This window comes from Cololabis saira, chromosome 14 (genome assembly GCF_033807715.1).
Source record: "Cololabis saira isolate AMF1-May2022 chromosome 14, fColSai1.1, whole genome shotgun sequence".
Taxonomy (NCBI): domain Eukaryota; kingdom Metazoa; phylum Chordata; class Actinopteri; order Beloniformes; family Belonidae; genus Cololabis; species Cololabis saira.
In genome coordinates this window covers 35041097-35056168 of record NC_084600.1, presented here as the reverse complement: position 1 = coordinate 35056168, position 15072 = coordinate 35041097, and the positions used below count along the sequence as shown (strand labels likewise).

General features: G+C 38.9%; 1 protein-coding gene across 2 annotated transcripts in view; it reads right to left on the bottom strand.

The window, feature by feature from the left end:
- Window positions 1-15072, bottom strand: part of grk6 (G protein-coupled receptor kinase 6) — a 275750-nt gene that overhangs the window by 231077 nt on the left and 29601 nt on the right. For both annotated transcript variants that reach the window (XM_061740551.1, XM_061740550.1), the window contains exon 3: window positions 1948-2060. In XM_061740551.1, the coding sequence (XP_061596535.1) occupies window positions 1948-2060 (113 nt within the window). The remainder of the gene's footprint in view (window positions 1-1947; window positions 2061-15072) is intronic.

Genomic DNA, 15072 nt, shown 5'->3' with positions numbered 1-15072 from the left:
ATATAAAACTGTTTTCGCATCCACCACAAAATAATTTACACTCACTGTGATAAATAAGAAGAAAACTTGTCATTATTTAAGTGTTTAAAAAGAGGCTGAGGTGACGATTTCAACAAGTTTATCAAGCGCTTAGTCTGGATTATGCTTGAAATATTACTATTGACGTGAACTGATGCCTGAAGGGGCACACTAAGGTTACACAGACCGAGTAAGACATGAAAGGGCATCCCAGCAGCTGCAAGAATAACATCTGTCACATGATTTTGCAATTAATCAAAAGAGGTCAAGAGTTATAAAAAGGGACAAGATGATATAATCATTCGGATAACATCCCCAAAGGCTCAAAAGCTGCAGCGGTGTAATGATCCTGGTAAATAAATACGGCGCTTCATTTTTGGTAGGTCCTTGGAGGCACACTGCATAGACCAGGGGTCGGCAACCCGCGGCTCTTTAGCGCCGCCCTGGTGGCTCCCTGGAGCTTTTTCAAAAATATTTGACCTTTTTTTTTTTTCCTTTTTTTCTTCTTTTTTTCTTCCTTTTTCCTTCCCTTTTTAATCGCAACATTTCGACTTTTTTCTCAAAATTTAGACTTTTTTCTCGACATTTCGACTTTTTTCTCGACATTTCGACTTTTTTCTCGAGATTGTACTTCAACATTAATCTCAACATTTTGACTTTTTTCTCGAAACTTCGACTTTTTTCTTGACATTTAAACTTTTTTCTCGAAGTGCATAATGAAAAAAAAATCTTCCCCCGGTTATAACTAATATAGATACATGCAGCATGTGTTGCCTTCATTCTAAGGCTTATACAAGACTTTTCATTTTTTGCGGCTCCAGACATATTTGTTTTTTGTGTTTTTGGTCCAATATGGCTCTTTCAATATTTTGGGTTGCCGACCCCTGGCATAGGCCTTACTGAAGGAAATATTAACCAAATTAGTGCGTAGGATGAGACACAGAAATGACTCTTTATCTAGCTCTTGTGCTCACCTGTCTCTAATATCGATGAAAACCTCCAAAAGTAACTCTGGATATGTCTCCTGCAACAACTATAGCTTTAAAGGACTATTTTATACATCAATAATGATGGTTAAACTTCTTAGAAATTGGGTTAAAATTATTCCAGAGAGGATGAAAAGTTTCAAGAAAACTAAGAGGGTTAATCTCCTACAGTGTCCATGCATTTGGGATGACTCTCTGATCTGATCGCTTGTGCCGCTTTAACCAAAGACTCAAGATGTGAAATTTTCACAATGCAGCAACTGAGATCAAGCAAGTCTTGGGCTTCAGGTCCAATAACAGACACTAGCGACAGTGTAATAGGGTGTAAGAGGTCATGCAACTCTCTTACATCACCTTGGGGTTGAACACTGGTTCAAACTCTAAACCTCAGCCACGTGACCAACTGTGAGGTTTGCCCGAAGAGACACAAAATACGCACACAAACTTAAATGATCAGAAAGAAAGAAAAATAACAGCTGGAGGCTTTTCTCTGAAGCGGTGGCGACGAGGGGGCCTTTCACATGTCTTTGAGAAGGGGCCCGCTGGCTCATGTGATGCTCCATCAAATCTTTTTGTTCCATCTTTCAACGCTCGACCTCCTTCTTATCAAGCTATTGAATCAAAAAACACATTTCTGTAACACACATTCCCCCTATCTGCCCGGCTATAACAGGAACAGAGGATTTTTTTTTTTTAGGGAAAATGGAAACAAAAGTCCTTAAACCTCCCGCCTTCCTCCTTCATTCCCTCCCACTTCCACCTCCTCAGGGAGCCAAGTGTGAACCCTCTTTGGCAGCCTCTCTGTATGAGCTCACTGAGAGGCTGCCAAAGAGAGACATGCACACATTTCATTGGTTTTGTCAACACATACCACAACACATGGAGGTGTAATTTCAAGTGAACATACACCCATTTGCAGCTGCAATAAAAACGCTCTTCTTACCACAGCATCCAGGAACTTGACACAGCGTCTCAGCTCAGGCCTGGTGTCACAGAACTGTCTGAACATCAAGCGTCCGATTGGCTGCCGCTCACAGAAACTGCTGTAATCTTTTTCTGCACAAAAACACAAGCAAAACAAAAGGTCCTCAAAAGGTTTCATGCCTCAAAAACATCACTACTTCTTTCAATCAGCATTTTTCCCCAAACACACACAGGAAAGGGTTGGTTTTTTTTGTGGAATATTAAAAAGTATCATGGGAATCTTTGGCTGCGTCCCAATACTCCCCCTCGCCCTCTTCACTAACCCTAACTTTTGCACGTTCCCGTGAAGGTAGTGGTGTCCCAATTCCTCTTTTCACCTAGGGGGAGGGGGCATAACGAGGGCTAGGGGCTGAGAATAGCCCCTTCAAATCGAGGGATTTCAGATGCTGACTTGGCGAGCGAGGGGGTATGAAAATTTCCCAGAATGCTTTTCGTCGTCATTTGCGGACTGAATCAAAAAAAAAAACATGGCGGACATTTCTTATTTTTTGGGGAATAAAATCAATATTTTGAGTTAGTTTCTGCATAAAAATGCATTTTGATTACATTTCTCGGCGCAAACCAATATTTTACTTTCATAATATTCACTCAGTGAATGTACATAATCCCTTTTTTGTCCGTTGTTCGCTAAGATCGCGCCGGAATATGGTTACGTAACCTACGTAAGCCGTAGGTTACGTAAGCAACGCCGTAGGTTACGTAAGCTACGCCATAGGCTGCGTCTATTTAACGCGGACATAAACTCCGGAGCCGGCAGACAGAAATCTCTAAATTTCGAAGCAAATTTCTTAACAGGCGTAGCTACAACTGTTAGATTTCATCTATTAAACCAACATCTTCCTAAATGATTTATTTCAGCCAGCGTAATTCTCAACAGAGCTGCGTCCCAGGAGAGAGTTTCTCTCCCGGGACGACGGAGCAGCTTGACCCGGCGGACACGTCTCTTCTCGGGCTGTGAGCTGAGGCTGCTCCCTGGGGGCGGCGGCTCTTCTCATCTCCGAAAACATCGGGTCAAATTTCTTAACATGCGTTATTTGGATAAACTGAGCCCCGGTTGCGGATCTTAAGGTTACCTTTATGCCTGAAAAAATATTAAAACTTAATAAAGTGCCATATTAACAGCGCTACAGCTGAAATTAAAACAGCTTTTGGCTCTCAGCTTCCTGATCAGGTTAGGGATGAAAACGAGGGGGAGTAGGAGAAATGGGACAGGCACCTGGGCCAAGTGCCCTAGATCTCAAGTGCCCTAAAATCTCCCCCTTCTTTTTTAGGGGTTAAGGAAGAAAAGAAGGGCGAGTGAAGAAAAGTAGGGGGAGTATTGAGATTGGGCCTTTAGCTGCATTAAATTGTGGCATCAGTACCATCATATTTAAAAATTTAAGTTTATGTTTAGTTTAGCATTAGCTTATGGAAAGATATCCAGGAAGGAAGAACGTTTGGGCAATATGGTAAATCTCCCCCAAAAAGTCATAGTTTCAATTACATATGAACCAAAGAAGGTTCATGTTTTTTTCCAATCAACTTCATTTAATTTGTTAATTTTCATCCTTTTTTCCCCTCTAATATATCCCAAAAAAGATGGGACAGTAAAAGTCCTTACAATTTAGTGTTTTTTTTCTCACATCATGGAAAAGGCATTCTGGCAAACAGCATACAAAGGAACGAAGAGTTTCAGTTGTTAGTCCCATTGTTCGTCCCATTCTTAAAAAACACAATATATACAAAACATCCGTCCTGATGGGAATGGTGTATGCAAGTGTCTTTGGCAGGTCTTTGTGTTGTTCACACATCATGATCTAGTGCTGACTGTTCAGCACCAACTTCCTACCAATTTGCTATCGACCTGTTGACAAACACCGTGACTGGCATATCGAGTTTAGAAGTGTGTAGTTTTACAGCTTCTGCAAAGAAATGACTCCAAGCCAATCTCAGAAACTCTGCTTTTCTTTTACTTTTTTTATTTGCATTTTCCTGCATCCTTCCAGGAACTCAAATAGAGCCCAAGTCTAGGTGACCTTTGTTGATCCTGATTGGCCAAGCAAAGAAACCCAAGTCACACAAAAGAATAACTTCTGTCGTCACAACCCACAACAACTCAATTTACCACACACGCACACTGGGACTGTGTTTTATTATATTAGAAGCATAAAGACGTTTGAACTCTGACATATGTACATAAGTTACCCTGGCATGAGATTTCACTGTGAACTGATTCCATATAAATGAAACTAAACTGCAGTGCAGTAAAGTCAATCCAATGTCCTGATAATTAAGTATCTTAACTTGTTTTATTGGTCTACAATTAGAAAATAAAAAAGGAAACTGCCATTGGCAATTTTAGGGGATCTTCAGAGCATTGAAAATAAAGCAACATGATATGTAAACAAAAGTCTAAAACATAATTGAGGGGAAACGTTTCACATTTCGTCTCAGGTTGATTCTATCCGGGGCTGTCCAGTTATGCTTCAAGGCAAAACAAAATAACAATAACAAAACAAGAATTTGCATTAAAGACTGGAGAAGGATGCAAAGCAAGTCAAGATGTTTTACACACAAACAAATGACAGTAAAGGAGACGGCGTTGGAGAGAAAAGAGAAAGTTGTGAGTGAAGAAGAAAGAAAACAATCCGCAAGACCTTTTGTGCAGGGAAGTGTCAGTAAAGCCAGGAAAAGTTTGAGAAGCATGAACAGAGTCTCCCAAAGTTTTGAGGAAACACTAAAAAGTCAGAGGACAAATCTGTTGAGCACTTTTAATTCTTGAGAAAACATGTGCAAATCTCATTTTTGGAATATGAAATCAACGCAACTTCTTTTAAATTAGATTGTGCTTTATTTTTATTGTCTCTTTATTTTTATTGTCTCTCTGATGGAAATAATTTGCCATCTCAAAATCCCCTCTTCCTTAATTGTTAGGTTTTTCTTTGCCTTTGTAAAGCAATTGGTCTGAAAGGAGTGACAAAAGTAATAGACCCTTTCATCGCGAAAAAATGTCCATTTTTGTTCAGTCATAGAACATTTGCATAAAACAGAATGAGCCTAGAGTTAGCCACCTTGATTTTTCTTTCTGTGTGTGTGTGTGTGTGTGTGTGTGTGTGTGTGTGTGGACATGAGCATTTAATAATAACAACATTTATAGCTTCAAACACTCACTCAATGTTGCTTCATAACAAAGAATTTGCCTAAATATATATTTTTTTACCCTTTTTATTCAATTTTACAACACATGTTTTGTACATATTGTTACATCCAACAATTAAAATATACATCACTTATTTATAACAGGAAAGAATTCTACTTTTTTTTTATCCATTTTGCACAATCGTTGAACTGTCCTCTCCATTTGCAGCATTTAAAGGAGCCGTCTGTAAGAAATGGCCAAAACTGGTACTGCAGTCACTTTCAAAATATTGTTGAGCGGCGTGTACCCTCCCCCTCCTCCCCCCGACCAGAGGTTGCCAGGTTGGCTGCAGAATGCAGCAGGAACGTAGGCTGCCATGGCTGCCATAATTAGAGCCGAGCTGGCAACCCGGATGCCGAAACAATACTGACTTGGTGATTGGGAGATAGGTGGAGGGTGGAGCTTCAGGCCAAAACAAAAAATGACAACATAAACATCAGTTGACGGCTGCAACTCCTCTTTTTAAACGGGAATATCCTGGCTTGAGTGCTGTTGTCAGTGACATAAGTATTTGAAATGAACATGATTTTTAAATGTCTGTTGACATATCGGGGTCATTTTATGATTAGTTTTATTATTGCTCTTACATACAGCTCCTTTAATTGTTGCACACATGTCCACATTGTATCAAACTATCGGTGTGACTTGCACAATATATCAACCATATCCATTCTTTGGTTGTAACTTAACAAGCATTTTATAAATGGAGTTTGCTGCAGATGTCCTCCAGCTCTTGTCTAAAACAGTGAGCACAGTGTAGCCCTTCAGAGGGATTTTCTTCAACTTGGAAAAACCCCTGAAGTAATTCTCCTTCCAGGTACATAAAAACCTGACTGTTTGTTAGCAAGATTAAACCAGAAGAAAGTTGTGAAAGTATCCCATGAAACCTTGGTGCTGATTGGGATAACTTACAATAAAAGGGCAAAAAACAGTAATTTTTTCCCCTTTTCAAATAAATACTACTTCATGCTGAAGCGAAATCATTTGTATTTTCCTTTTCTTTAAAACAGGCTAGAGATTTTCCACCGGAGCCATGGCCGTCTCCTTTGTGATATAAATTCTCAAATTCCACCTGGGTTTGTGGGGAAGTTTCATTCATAAAAACGCCCTCCAGAGGAAAAGAAAAAAGAAAAACCCTCTCTTCCCCAGGCAGTAAATAAACATGACTTGGGTGGAGCATCATTTCCAGTCAATGACCCAGTGACTGATGGAGACCGATGTCCAGCTCTGTCAAGTTCTGCTCTGCTCTATCCCACTTTTCTGCTCTAGTTATCTCTGCGCTGCTACATCCTCTTTGTTTCCCTCTCTGGTACTCTAACAATCTCTTTTCTCTGTAAAGTTCGTCTTCTATCCCGTTCACTTTGCAGAGTGAACATAGCGGGTCAGTGTGAAACCAAGCAGAGACAAAGACTAAACCAAAAGGAGAAAAGGCAACAATGAAGAAGTCTGTGGAGAGCACAGAAAGTCAAACAAAAAGCCAGGGGAGCCAAATACCTGGAAGGTCAGCAACAGTGTGAGTAATTAACGTTTCCAATTAACAGAGTATAGTGCCCTTTAAATTCAAAAACCATTGTTTTGCTTTCAGAAAGAGAAAATCTTTGCTTCATTACAGTTCATAAAGATGCTTGGTCAGCCCTGCAGTGGCTCCTCGTGCGTGAAATATGACATTCCCAGTTCTGGGAGTTTATTATTATCTGGCTGTGGATCAGTGGACTTTCTCAATAGATCGCTGGAGGTGTGATGTCCATGAACCGCATATCCCCAAGTAGCAGTCATTTCCTCAGTAGAGATGCCCACTGCTTGAGATGACCAATGGCAGTGAGCATGGCCCCAGTCGCTTTGCGTCACTTTGCTGAGGTCACAATTGACCATAATCAGCCGAGGATACTGCTTGGACTAATGCTGGCGCAGAACTGGGCTGCTTCTCTCCTGCCTTGGATCTCACTGAAATGGGCGAAGCACCAGAGATTCACAGACTCCACATACTCACTGTTGCCCATAGGTAGGGGTGGGCAAAAATATCGATATGGCAATATATCGCGATACTTTTCCAGCCGATTCAATATCGATATTCAAAATTTGAATATCGATTTTTTTTTTTTTTATCCCCGATCTTTTTCCCATTATATCACCCAGTGATCCTACCTAAGTGACATTCCTGGGCATTGCCACTCTCTACCAACCCTGGGAGGGCCCTGCACTGAGCTCAGGTTTTATTTCACGTTTTATTTAATTTTATAATATAATAATTTTTTATATAACACAATTGCCTGTCCTTAAAAAATGAAAAATAATGGACAGAGGTTTATTTATTTATGGATTTATATCTATACTGACTGATCACTGTGCCTGTCCTTGGTTTTAGTACCATCTTTCTTGTGTTTATTATCATTTGCCACATAATTAAAGCAACCTCATACTAAATTTAATGTTAATTTCATATGATGTAAATAATATGAAAAACATATACAAATATGTTGTAACTTTAGATTGTATAGTTATAATATAACATTGTTTTGACTCAGTTTGTCCCATGAATTGTCACTATAATCTGATGAACGTGCAACTCGGATTTTAAGATCCATCACTATCATCTGATGTACATATATACAACTTGGATTTTAAGATGTGTAATGCATTTTAAAATTTTTCGGTGAGCTATGTAGAATATAATAATCGGGATATCCCATAATCGGGATATCGCAATGTGTATCGTATCGTGGCTCAAGTATCGTGATGCGTATCGTATCGTAAGGTCCTTCCCAATACCCACCCCTACCCATAGGTTAAAAAAGTAACAGCTGTTTTTGTCTTTTTATTATCATTTTGATACCTCTTGACTTCCGGGTTATTTAGTTCAGGCCTGCAGATAACGGCGCTGTTGATTGGGATTTTCAAAGCAGATCTTTCAAATGTCAGAACATATGGTCAGAAAGACCCTGGAAAAAAGATGATATGTTTGTTATTTTAAGGTTTTGTGCCACTCGTGACATTTATAATGTGAAGTAGGCAGAAAGGAAAGTGGGGCAGGGAGAGATAGAGAGATGGGGGGGCTGAGACACAGCAAAGGGGCCCAGGCCAGAACTTGAACTTGGACTCATTACCGAATAAACAACTGGAGCCACATTTATGGAAAAGCTAGACAAGTGAAACCAACATTTAAATCAAATTTTGTTTAATAGGCTTACAGATGTTTCACTTGGGAACCAACAAAACCAGTCTGTCCTGGAGGGATTCATGCCCAAGTGGACAGTTTTGAATTTGATTTTGAGTGTAAAAACATGCGTTATTTTTAACCTTTTTACATCTACGCTCTCAAAATATGCATGACCAAATGGAAGTCAATTTAAACATTTGTCAGGCATTCATTTGTCTACCTTCTTATGCAGGGGCACGGCTAAAGAATCTTTATAGGGACGCCAACACAGCAGCAAAATTTTATGCTATTTTACATACAATTATGTTTTTTTGTTTGTTTTTTTTTCCCCAATGGTACTTTCGACTATCATTACCATATTTGTGAAAGAACAACAACAGGACAGTTAACATGTACAGTAGGAGAAGAACTGAGCACTCTGAATACCGTCTGTGACAAACCTCCACTGCGCTACCTGATCCAGTCCGACTGAACCATTTGACATAAATAGAGAGGTGGGGGGGGTTCCTGCAGGCAACAAATACAGATATTGTTAACAGGACATTCAAAAGATTGTTGAACAGACGGACAGACCATCTTCATATGAATTGTTTTATTTTTTTGAGAAAGGGGCTTGGTATATAAGGCTTTCTTCTTCTTGCCCCATTTCCATCAAGGAATGGAACATATGTGAACTACTTCCATGATATGGAATAAATAAAAATGAAATGAAATGAAAATGAAAAGTAAAACATTTATGAATGTATGTTAGTTAATAACTGTTATTTTTTCTGTCTTATCATTTCATCATCATTGGGGGCCTCACTGGGCCGCCCTCGATCATGGGCCCCTAGAATTCATCTCTTTTATCCACCCTTTTCGGTACCCCAGTTGCGCCCCATACATCATCATCGCATCACTTTGTAGAAGATGCGAAATGAAGCAGTTAGCTGCCATGGTATAAATACTTATGGATTTTCAGCAGGATTTGGTAGCACTGAGTGTGTCTCACATTTTTTTTTTTTTTTTTTAATATTTTTATCCCGGTTTTTTTCCCATTTTTACCACCCCGTGCTCAGTCCTGGGCATTGCCATCCTCTACCAACCCCGGGAGGGCCCTGCACTGAGCTCAGGTCTCCTCCTTAACCTGAGGAGTGAGCAGGCCGCATCTTTTCACCAGACAGGGTGGGGTTTCTCCGGCCGAACGTAGCGCGTGGAAGGATCACGTTATTCCGGCCGGATCCACCCCACCCCATCTGGCGCCCCGGTTGGCCAGAGGGGGCATGTATAGCCCAGGACTGTGTGCATGTTTTTATGAGGGTAGCTCACATTGCTACCCAGGGGAACACGGGGAGAACATACAAACTCCACACAGAAAGATCCTTTCGCCAACCCCACCCATGGTGTGGGCACTGAAGTCATGGGGGAACTAACACGCACTTCAGCACCCACAGCGTCCCCCAGGACCTTCTTGCTGTGAGACCGCTGCACTACCAGCTGCGCCACCGTGCCCCCCCAATGTGTCTCACATTTTGCACCTAAACTTTAATTTAAGGGGAAAAACTCAAACACACAAGCAGAAGTTGCATGAATGCATGAAGTTACAACACATTTCCCTTAATCATCACCCAAAACAGACTTTAATGAGAAAATCCCTCTTTTACAAACATATATTTGTTCAAACTCACTATAAAAAGGCGCTGTAAAGGCTTCAGGACATGCCTGCGACTTTGCACGGGGTTCAAGCTGTTTAATGCTGCAATTTAAAAGACTCCAAGTTCATCACATGCAATAATAGTGAATTAAAATGTATAATTTGAGATTTATATATCATCATACAGGAGTCAAATAAAAGGAATATGGCTGAGTCAGCAGCTCTTTTACGTCTAAGCTCAAAACATCAGAGAGACACGCCATGTAACGAATTAGGAGAAGCATCCAGGACATAAAAGGACTCCTATTTTTCATAGTCTAGAAAAGAATTTCTGAAAATGTGCTTATTTAAAGTGCTGAAGGCATTTTGTGAATATTTATAATATACAACATTCCTAGGGGTATTAAAGGGTGCTGAATCCAAATCTGCTGTATATGAAGCTCAAAAATGTCCCAAAATGCTTCAAAATTGAGAAATCCAACATGGCCGCCACTGCCAGGCTGAAATCTATTTTTCAGTATATCTTTTTGACTAAACAAGGTACAAACATGAATTAAAAGTGCTTTTGTAAGTTTTCCTACATGGGCAATTCAATGCCATATTCAGAATTGAGATGTAATGTGAAGAAACTGCTTAGATATTGCAAAAATAATTGTTTTTAACTATGAATAATTACTCAATTATTATTATTATTATTATTAGGCTACTTTTACTTACTTTCTTTTTTGTTTTGCGGTCAAATGTATCAAATGTGCTGGAATGGAACCTTTGCCATCCCCAATATCACCCCACCGCCCAAGCTTAGCTTTTCTCACACTTCTCAGAACGGCTGATCGGAAACATGAGACAGCTAACAGGTAAAGTCATGTCCAGTGTATATTTTGATAATGTGACATGTTTTATGTAGTTTAAATAATCGCAGTATATATTTTTAGCATTTATGATCACTAAAAGAAGCCTAACTAGCTAATGTTAGCTAGCTAGTTGCTAGGGATTAGCTAACGTTAGTGGCTAGCTAACATTACTGGCTCAATGAGCTAGCTAAATAAATACATATCGATGTCTTAGACTTTGCATTCGTATTCTAAGAAAACTCACTCTTTCTTGTAGGTCTGAATTAGTCAATTGGCGACAGAAACCATGGCTGAAGCAATAGATTATACCCAAGAAAGCTTAATGTCCTCGGACCCACAGTTATGCATCATTGTTCAGATGGCTGTGTGAAACAGTCTGCTACTACAGTCCGCTCTGTGATTCCTCTTTGGTGCAGGTACTATATTCGTCATTGCTTTGGGGATATTGAGGGTTTCTGACTTGGAGTAAAGATCAATTCCTTCAAGGAGATCACCTTCAGGTGGACCACATTGCCAGGCGGCCACTTGAGTGGCATGGAATGTCCCAGCACATTTGATACATTTGACCTCAAAACAAAATACAAAGTAAGTAAAAGTAGCCTAATAATAATGATAATAATTGAGTAATTATTCATAGTTAAAAACAACTATTTTTGCAATATCTAAGCAGTTTCTTCACATTACATCTCAATTCTGAATATGGCATCGAATTGCCCATGTAGGAAAACTTACAAAAGCACTTTTAATTCATGTTTGTACCTTGTTTAGTCAAAAAGATATACTGAAAAATAGATTTCAGCCTGGCAGTGGCGACCATGTTGGATTTCTCAATTTTGAGGCATTTTGGGACATTTTTGAGCTTCATATACAGCAGATTTGGATTCAGCACCCTTTAATACCCCTAGGAATGTTGTATATTATAAATATTCACAAAATGCCTTCGGGGTTCTGATTTTGTGAAAATTGACCCTGTCTATCATAAGAGTCGCTTGAGACCAAAGGCAAAGCTGAAAGGAGAATTAAACTGAGGCTGATCAAGTAGAAACAAACGAGACTCTGAAGTGATCATGATGTTTTTTCCAAGGAAAAGTAGGTAGCATGTCTGTGTCTCCACCCTGAACTGCAACTATACAAGTTTCTCTGAAGGCTATAGGATTATATAGGTATTCTTAGGGATCTAATGTTTTTACTTTCAAATCACCTAATAGGTAACATCCCAGTGCACCTGCATCAATCAGAAAGCACAATAAATCTCTGATATGACAGTCAGTTAAACTAAACTTTTTAAACCAACAGAACCACTGCAGAAAGCAACACCGACACATATTTCTCAATATTTCTCACTTTTGAAGGATGGACTCCAAATTGTGAAAGCTAAGGAAACTGTCCCAAGTTTTTTTACTTGCATACTGGTCCTCTTACTCACAGTCACACGTGTATTTGATCAGCAGCTATTTGACATCTTAATTTCTTTAGGAGCAATCATGGTGCATTTAGGATTTTACACATTTGGCTTATTGTGGTACAACAAATAATGACACTGTGTCATCTGAAGTTGGATTTAACACATTAATGGCCAAGACAAATGTTTGAAATGAAAGAAATGTATCCATTTGTCATGCGTCTGTATTTTCTATCAGTTTTATTTGAGTTCAAATGATTTTCACATAATAATTTTCTACTTTAAAAATCTCCAAGCCCCAGGTTAGACAAAAAAAAAAAACTGCTAGTTCTTATCATAAGTTGACCCAAGCAAACCTCCGCATGTGATAAATGCCTCCAAACAACTTTAGGAGGTTAAAATCCGTTCACGTCGCTGGCTCATGTTTGACTGCAGGCCTGTGGTCCTTTCTTGAGTGTCTTCTCCCCCTCTCTCTGCCCCCATTTCCTGTCATACCATTTCCAATAAAGGATACTAGAGCCAAAACATATTTTCTTTTTTTCTCTAAAAAAATAAAATAAAAATAGTTAATTAAAAAAAACTTTGACCCCTGGTTCAGTGCTGGAACTCAACAGGCAGAGATGTGTCTTTGCGCTGGAAGGAAATCTGGAACAACAAAGGAAAACAGACACTGTTTTGCAACACGAGCGAGTTGCATATTGTTCATTCTCAGAAACTTGTTGATATGTAATGTAAAACTTATTTGGAGATGAAAGAGAAATGGAAAGGAAAACCTGATCCTGATAGACAAGGAAGTTGACAGTTTCCTAAACGCAGGCCTCCCTGCACTTCATAACTTCTCTGTGACTACATTAAGGACAGCAGTTGTCAAAGCTTTTCACACATGAATCTTTACTTCCCTTTGTACTCATATGGAATGTTTTTATCTTTTTTTTCCAGTTCTTTTTTTCTCATATGCAAGTTTGTTGCCTCTTCTGCACTGCCGGGTATTGTTATTTCAAAACATAATCTGCTTTTTTTTTTCTTTTTTTTGTGCAACCAAGTGAGTTTCCTGCCACTGTGTGTGAACAAGTCTGACTGAACTCAAATCAGCACAGAGAGTATTTGAAAGGAAGCACCATCGCTGTGAAAGACTGTACACCTGACAAAGTATAGGCAAAAGAAAAGAAAAAAAAGAAAGAAGAATGCACTGCCCGTTTCCAGGCTGTTCAGCGTTGATGATTAAAGAATATAACCTATTGTCAAATAAACAAAACTTATTTTCCTCAGGCTGCTCTTGTTTTAGATCGTGTGTGAAGAAAAAGAAACCACTTTTGCAAATAAGTTGCATACTTTTTCAAAAAGGGGCTTCTGGCCTGTCTCTACTAAAAATAATAATAAAAATAAAAATAAATCTCTATAAAAGAACCTCCTGAGGACCCTGAACATCTGGCATGCTGTAAAACCTAATCTTTTTTTATTTCAGCTTTAAAGTTCCACATCTTAAACGGTGTTCTTGCACATAAACGCCATTTCTGCATTGATTGCATTAACTACTTCAAATTCTGGGAAAAATTACCCCATAACAGCCAGCCATGACATTCCTGAAGAAAACTGAGCTCAGTCCAAGAGCATATGATTGTGTTGCAGACTCGCCGAGTAAAGAAGGATGTTTCATAAAATATAAAACCTAATTGACAACTCTGAACATCCCCCTCACAACAGAGTCCTTCCTGCCCACAGCAACAGCTCACTATAATGACTCTTTAAAGAGACTTAGTGCAGAGTTAATGCCACACACAACCTTTCTTCCAGGATGTATATGGAGTATGTTCTTCATTATGGTTCATTTTTTTAAGTCACAATAGACTTCACTTTACGGGAAATGAGTTAAAAAATCTAAAAAATCTTAGTAAACAACGGCACAATCAAAGAAATACAGGTGACCTAGTAAAGGTGAGGCCTAAGAGGACTCCACTTTAGTGTCCATATTCCCCGTCAGTATGACCAAGACTGAATGAATCATGACCACATTATAGTGACATTTCTTTCTTCATTGTTTAAGAGTAAAAACAAGAACTCAACACGGGTATTCCTGTTTACACACACCTTTCCTTGACTACCATCTACCCACAGAAAGGTCACATCCTTGTTTTTGGCTTTTCATTGGCTATCTGGTGCATGAACCCTTGATGAGCTCCTTTGCAAATGGCCTGATTTGTACATACAGTATTTGACAGGAGTCAAAAGCCAAAAGTGTTTTTTCAAAGTGAGAGAAACAGTTCTGTAAATGTGAAACTTCCAGCTAGTTTAAGCAGATTTTATTGTCCCTAAGTTGATTAACTGGAATCCTTGCTCATATTTCATTAGTAGATCATGAGTTTTTTGAGTGGAATCAAAGATAGCTAGAAGTTCTGTGTTGAATCCATTTAAAAAAAAAAAAAAAGGTATAATTACCATTTTAGTGCATCAGTGCTGTATTAAGCTAAATACTAATATAAGTCTGCCTATGTACACAACATGATGTTCTAGCATGCAGATGTTTATTCATATTGTTTTCAATAACAGTTTAATGACTCCCAAAGGGAAAATCACTTCAATTACATACTATAATCAATCCTTTATCTAATTCATATGCAACATGCAGCTTAATACAAAGCTTAAAATGTGGCGTATTATTCAGGTATTTAGTTTAGTTTAGTTTATTTTCGGCCATGACACAAAAAAAATAAAAAACCAAGAATAAAAATGACAACAAGAAAACGAATACACTGTTTAAAGAAAACATAACAAAAAAGTTTCCAATATACAAATAACATCTAGACCGAAAAAGGGGTAGGCTGAAGCAAAGCTTATTATTTGCCTACCCTCTAAAAGATTA